Genomic DNA, 7,406 nt, shown 5'->3' with positions numbered 1-7,406 from the left:
TAAGTGTCACATGAATAGGCAGCAGCAGGTTTTACTGGCACTTCTTTTCAAGTGTGTGGTTTTTGCATGTACTGTGCTGAGGTGGGAAAAAGGTCTTGCTAGAAATATTTCCCTTGAGAAATATTTGAAAGAATATTCTTACGTTTCAAATCTACCATAAAATTGACAACACTGATAGATTTTAAATACCAAAAACAGGGAAAGCAAGAAGGAACACAAAGGAAAACCAGCATGCCCACTGTAACCATGCCAGGAGCTCGTTCCAGTAAGTCCTAGCAAGGGATGGTGAGTCCCCACGGCTGGGGGCATCCAGCTGCTTGGGCAGCTCAGCCAAGCTGCACCTTCAAAACGCATCTGAAGATGTCACTGTCTATTTTTTAGCTGCTTAGAACAGCTGTAGGAGTCTCATGGCTTATTCCTATTCATTGCACAACATACCCCTCACCTATTCTGCGTTAAAAAAGCAAACCACAACAACAGCTTTCTGTAAATACAGCGCTATTTTCCCTGCAGCCTCCTTAGCATCCCTCCATGGAAATTCAGTGTCTGCCTCAGTGACCCCTAGTGGGATGTCACAGCGGCAGAGGTACACGCTGAGCAGCAGCGGCCACAGCACATCCAAAAGCGCTCCGCTGTCCTTTGGCAAGGATGAGTCCATCAGGCACGCTTGGTTTCCGTCATATAAAGAATTCCTCCTCCTCCTCGTCGTCCGCTCGCTGTGCCGGGCTGGCCCGCGGTGTTTGCGGGGGGCAGCCCGGAGCTCCGAGCGCCGCTTTGCCGCTGCCGGCCGCGGCTCGCAGCCCCGGGGCGGGCAGGGCAGCGCCGGCCGCGGCGCTGGGGGCTGGCAGCTGCAGGAGGCTGCTCCGCAGGGCCCTGGGGAGCCGGCTCAGCGGGCAGCGGCCGCTCCCGGGGCTCCCCACGGCGAGCCCGGTGTCCACGTTGGTCTCTGTTCCCCGGTGCCCGCGGCTCTCCGGCACACGAGCCTGCAGCCTCCTGCCCGCCTGCCTGCGGAGCGACGGCGCTTCCCAGCACGGCCGGGCTGCCGCGACACCGGGAGGGGAGCACAAGTGCCTCTGGAGGTCACTGCCGCCCTGCTCAGAGGCAAGGACTTCACTTGGGTCAGATTTTGTTTTACCCTTCAGAGCTCTGACCTCCTGGCTTCTCCGCCCAGGATTACCCTGGTTTACAGGGCGGGGGGCTGGCGTACAGTCCTGCGGGATTCTTCCGCTGCCTGTATTGTTATGCTGCTGGCAAAGCCCGATGTTTGTTTCAAGGGTCCTGGAGCTGCTTTGAACCTGTTGAAAATTAGAGAGAACCCGGTTACCACACACTTCTAGCTTGACTAATGACGATGCTCTCACCCAGCCCCACTGTGCTGGGGTCACCTGCAGCCTGAGTCAGCGCACCTGGGGAAGTCCCTGCCAGAGTAGGTTGTGGATACAAAAAAACCCACATGCATTCCAGGGGAACCTAGATAAACATTTGGAAAGGAGAGCCACTGCCACTTACCACAAGGGGCTTCAGGGGGGAAATGCCAACTCCATGTGGAGTCTGTGAGCAGAGCCTGGGATTTAGTTTGCAATATGGCAGAAGGTCGGGGCGGGGGGTAAATTGCCGGTATTCAAAACAAAGACTTACAATATGGGCTGAAGAGTTGCAGAATAAAGCACTGGCTGTCATTCTGCTGTCTGGAGCTTGGACACAAGATACATCCTCTAGTTTAAGTGGATTACACCTTCCTTTGCGGGAAGCACAGTGCAGCATGGTCACATCCCCAAAAAAGCTTCCAAATTTCCTACCAGTGAATTCATGTACATCTGTCAGCTCAAAGACCTTGTGTCTACAGCAGGAAGAGCCACAGAGTACTTTAGGAAGGGAACTTTGGAGGTCAACTGGCCCAGTCCCCTGATGCAGGTAGGACCAACTTCAAAGCTACGTGAAGATACCCAGGGCCTTGACCACTCCAAGAGGGTGAAAACCAGTTTATAAATTGATATTGAATGAGGCAGCAAGAGCTGCCCTAAGATTAGTGTTCAGAGCAGCATACAAATAGGCTGAACCAAATAATTAACTTTACCTCTAACAGAGGACTTCTGGGAGGAAAAAGCCAGGGCAAATAATATAAAATCCAAATTACAAGAAAAAATAACCAGAGGTGGGAGGGGTTATTAGAATGGAAAGAAAGCACACTGAGCCAAGCTTCCATTCTACTCACATGTGTAATTCTCACTACATATGGCATATGGTCTCAGCACAGACTTTTTATTTTATTTTTTTTTTTTTTAATTTGTATTCATATAACCTCTGGACTGCACACTTCAACAGACAAGGCAGAGATTTCCTAGGACACATCTCTTCGTCACTTTTGCCCAACTACAACTCACTTGTGATCTCACAACCTCAACTGCAGGCAGTGCTGTATCAACATTACACTTACAAAACTTCTGGTTTTGGATGCCAAAAATCTGCTTTGAAAAACATTTATACAGCAATGTCTTATCAGAAAAAGCTTAGGCTGCTACAACCATTTTTTTGAGGCAGAGGAGGGAAGATGTTAAGCTAATGTGCCCTAGAAAGCATTAATAATCTACATTTCAGGCAAGCAGTAATGATGTTAATTTAACTGTATAAAAACATTCCAAGGATCAGTGCTTGTATTTATCAGCAGCATCACTGCACTGGCAGACACCGATTACTGCATTCACAAATTCAAAAGAAACATGAACAAACAAAATCGTAACTGCCATTTTGAGCCAGTCCTGCTTTCCTTGGAAAAAAGTAGACAAACCCTCCTCTTGAGAGCACCACGGACATACCTTGAGCAGAATTGTATTTCCTTCATAGTCCTGTGTTTGCCACCTGGTGCTGCTGATGGGAACACAGGGGTTGGGCAGGAGGGGCACCAGCTGCCCAATTTCCTGCACCTGGAACTGCAAGGCTGACGAGTCGGGGGGCTCGGCCGTCACCCCGAAGGGCAGCTGCTTCAGGCACAGCTGCACGGCCACGTGTGGGGTGGTGTGCAGCACGAAGACGCACAAAGAGCTTTTCTGCACGGTAGCTTCCTTCCGGAGGATCATCTCGTAGAGCCTCACTGCGTCCTCATAGTTATCAAAGCTGCAGTAGAGGGTGACCCGCAGGACTTCGGGGCCGCAGTGCACCCGCCGGATGCCCCACACGGGCAGCTGCTCATCCAGGCCATAGAAGTCCTGGTGGGATGGGGCATAGGGGGGGGCTTTGCCCATTAGCAAACTGGGCACGCTGGTACCGCCAGGGAGGGCGCTGGAATTGCTCATGGACCTGGAAAATCCGTTCTTCTCCCAAGTCCTCGTGCAGAAAAAGGAGGACGGATATTCCAGGAAAGCTGCAGCTCCTCTTGCGGGATCTCTCGTAGTATTTCAGGGGAGGAATTCGCTCAGACACCAGGAAAAGGCGAATGTCCAGGCAGAGCCACTCCAAAAGCCGATCCAGAGTCTGCTGCAGAAGAAATGAGTGTCCCAAATGGGTGAGTAGATGCACAGTCATCAGAGACTCTGCTCCATCATCCATGGCAAAGACTCCAGGCAAAAAAATTAAAACAGACAAATTGGTGCCTTCCTTTTACTCTTTTCCTCGGGAACACAAGGGTGTACTCTGAGCCTTGAAGAGAATGAGTTCGGACTCCTACAGGGTTTGCAGTAACCAGATGAAGCACGTGGGTGAGCACAGTGAACGTGCAGAGGGGGCAGGTGCAGAGAGCGGTCCCAGCTCACATCCCAGCAGAGCTCGGCTCAAGGCTCACTCCCAGCTCTGGAGCTCTGGTCACTGAGTACCTGCGACCCAAGTGTCCAGGAACAGCACTGCATCCGCCTGCTCCTGCCGTTCACAGCACAGGACCGCAGAGATGCACAGCACTGGAACGCAAGCAGCGATTTTCCAGGGTGAGGTGATGCTCACCGGTCTCCTGGCAGTGGAAGCGGCCGCTCCGGACTCCAGCGAGTCCCACCAGTGCAATCACTGCTTTTTGCAAAGCCCGTGTGGCACTCATGGCTGAAACCCTCAGCAAATTTCCTTGTAGTCAGCAGGCTGGCTTTGGCTCATTGTAAAAAGCCTGTGATCTCTGTGAGTCCCACCCTGCTGGGGCACACAGATAAGCTATTCTTTGAAAACAAGGAAGGAAAACAAAATAACAAAGGAAAAAAACCCAACCATGTGAACATAACAGATAACAATAAGGGCAGATATAAATCAGGAAAGAGGAGCTTTGGGAAAAAACCTCGACTTGTAGTTACACCCTTCACAACACAGGTAACTTGCTGCCTAACTGGAAACCAGGTCCTGGGTTATTGTACATTGCCCATGAAAGCTGGGTACCAGGCTTCTCATTTTCAGTGCCCTCTTTGCTTCTTTTTCCTCCATTATTTTTTTTTCCTGAGATACCCATGTAATCAGCAGCCTTAATCAAAGTCCCAGGATTTTTTTTCTTGCTCCCTGGGTTTACATGATGATACTTGCATAAGCTACAGTAGGAATGCTGAAAATACACTGCTTTCCAGGTCTCTTCTAGTGTGGACAATAAATCACACTGTCCCTTCATCTCCCTATTTGCCAGCCCAGCAGCAGCACAATACAGGTCAAGCCAAACCCACTTCCTATACAGAGCTGCCCCCACTGTAGGCAGTGTTTAAATCAAAACTGGGGCCTCTGGTGATCTGTCCAGCTCCATCTCATTAAGGGCAGCACATCTCTCTCTGCAGACATGCCAACTTCCCTCTCAAACAGCCAAGCACACAAAGCAGTGGTTCACTGTTAAGAAATCCCAGCATTAATAAGTCTGTTATTCAAAATTCTGAACTAATTTTTTTAATATGACCCTAACTTTATATTCAACTAAGTAAAATCTCAAAGGTCTAAAGGTATAAGCAGCAGTGCCTTGGTTTCCTTTAGGGAGATCTCTCTCACTGGCAGAAACTCACATTCATGCTTTAAAAGATACACTGACACCTATGTACAATAAAAATTAAAATAAAACTGTCTAGAAAATGAGAAATTATTTTACACCCACCTGCAACACTTCGAGCAAGTAACAACTGCTGTTGGGAGGGAGACAAAAACAAAATCCAGCCTTCAGACAATTACAGGAAGAGAGTAAAGAGTGCAAGTGCTCAAAACATTAAAACGCTCTAGATGAGCTCTGAACACAATTTCACTAAAATATGGAAAAGGAAATGATTCATCAACTCCTTGCTACAGGGCAGGGGCAGGCAGTCATCTGCCTTCCTGCCTGTGAAGAACAGGGGAATTTGCCTGTACAGGAAAACACTGAAACTAAGTGAATTCATCAGGGCTTGGTTTGTGGCTCCCATGAGCAAGCAGCTCCCATGAGCAGGTTCCCCTATTCCCACCCCAGGTGAAGATCCTCGGGCTGCCACTGCACCAAAGCCCAGTGCCTGGGAGCAGGACCCCCACTCCTGCCCCTGCACACGGCTCCCTCGCCGGGCAGTGAGCAGGGAGCAAGGGGAGGCTTTCCTCGTGCAGTGCCATCACTGCTGGCTTGGGCAGCTCTCCGCCCCAGCCCTGCTCCAATCTGCTGGATAAAATCCGGTGGGCAGCCGCAGCTCTGTGGTGAAGGTGACAGAGGACTGGGGATGTGAAATCTTGCAGAGCAAGTGGAGAGTAAGGGCTGGTTAGAGAATGGTGCAGAAACCTTGGCCCTCACCAGCTCCCGCTGTGGCCAGGGGGAGCCAAATTCTTTTCCAGATGGGCAAGTGCCTCCCACAGAGGCTGCTGAAGGTATGCACCACCTCTCCTGTTTTTACAACAGCCAAAAACCTGAGTCTTACTCACAAAAAGGGTTAAATCCTGAACCTTCCACCATGTGTTTCTTCGGCGCTTGCAGGGGTGAGACAGGGAAACAGTCTCAGCTCTGAAACTCTACCTGATGAAGCTGCCTGGAGAACAGTTTAGGGCTGGTTCTCAGCTCTCCAGCAGCTCTGGGTCAGGAGAACCCACCAATCCTCCTGCAAGGAGCATGAGAGCCTTTGCCTGACCCTCTCCCTCAGAGAGGGGCAGCCCCACCACCCAGCCAAACCCTCCTGTTCCTCTTCCACTTGCTCTGGCAACTCAGTGTCCTTGGGGAAGGGCTCAAACCAGGCTCCTCAGCCTTGGACAAGGGTATCCTCCTGCCTTCCCTTCATCTCCTGTCTACTGCACCCCCAAACCTCGGGATAAAGCCTGGGTGCAATGGCCCTCACTGCTGCAGCCTGGTGAGCTAAGACCCTTCATCCACTGCTGGTCCCAGGGGAAAAGGGATGGCTGCCACCAGAACAAAGTGCTGGCTTTTGCTGGATCTTCTAAGGAAAGCAAAGTGCTGATTTCACTCCGATCCCTGAATGGAATGAGTCCTTGTCTTCCTCTCTGCTTCCCCTTCCCCCAGCTTCCCAGTCTGGCCGCCGAACAGAAAAGCACATTTTTCATAGTGACCTACTGAACGCGCCAAGAAAGATTTCTTCAAGAGATTAGGAAAATAGCAGTTCAATCGTATGTGAAAAGTCACTTTGCTGAGGGGAGGAGGGGTGAACAAGTCTGATATGGGATTCAAAAAAATTGGGGCCCCATTCCCACACGGCAGTGACTGGTAACACAGCAGAACATACAGGAAGCTGCTGGGGCACTCCAGCTGTGTAAGAGCAAGACAAATATGAACTGGCACTAATGCATACACTGGTAAGCCCTGCACAAAAGTCCAAACATAAACAACTAATAAACACTTTATGGTATGAAACTTCAGAGAATACTGTCTGCTGAAAGTCTAAAATTCTACAGTGGAAAGGCACAGCACAATAATTAAAAATTCCTTTTCATAATCAATCCCTAAGTTGTGCCTAGTCCTCTGCACTGTTCAGAGCCCTTTGCTCCAGCTGACACCACCAAAACTGATGATGCATCACAGGATTTAATAAGTTCGGAGCAACATCTGTAAGGAAGGTACTTTACAAGGATTATTAGAATGTAATTAACTTGAGAGAGACTGAGTATGTATTACCCAAGCACCTTGGGAGAGGGCCTCATTAAATACATGACTCAGGCTTTCTAATTTCTTTTAAAAACATTTTTTTTTGTTTTACACCAATCTCAAACTCTGCCAATGACAAGGACAAAAACTAATAAATTAACCTGCTATAGATGACAATTATATACAGCATACTCAGTACTGAGATAAAAATCAAGATTAAGGCCTTACTTGAATACAAAAATCTTTTCAGAGCTTGTTTCTGGCTTCAAACCCTGTGATTCCAATTCATCACCACTTTGGAGGAACTAAAGACCCAATGACCAAAAGACCAAAACCCCATCTAACCTACTGCATTTATTTAAGTAGACTTCTTTCCCAAGCTATTCTTATTTCTTCTTTTTAGCCGACAATCAGA

The 7,406-nt window shown here is 49.2% G+C and overlaps 1 protein-coding gene across 1 annotated transcript; it reads right to left on the bottom strand.

Moving 5' to 3' along the window:
• Positions 1-662: 662 nt before the first annotated feature.
• FAM124B (family with sequence similarity 124 member B) lies at positions 663-3,727 on the bottom strand. The gene is given in 3 exon segments (XM_068200942.1): positions 663-1,295; positions 2,817-3,230; positions 3,232-3,727. Coding segments are annotated over 3 exon segments (1,347 nt in total). The 5' UTR covers positions 3,547-3,727; the 3' UTR covers positions 663-677.
• Positions 3,728-7,406: the final 3,679 nt, after the last annotated feature.

The sequence above is a fragment of the Anomalospiza imberbis genome, chromosome 10, assembly GCF_031753505.1.
Source record: "Anomalospiza imberbis isolate Cuckoo-Finch-1a 21T00152 chromosome 10, ASM3175350v1, whole genome shotgun sequence".
In the NCBI taxonomy this organism is placed as follows: Eukaryota; Metazoa; Chordata; class Aves; order Passeriformes; family Viduidae; genus Anomalospiza; species Anomalospiza imberbis.
Note: the sequence above shows the minus strand (reverse complement) of the source record. Positions and strands in the feature narration are given on the sequence as shown.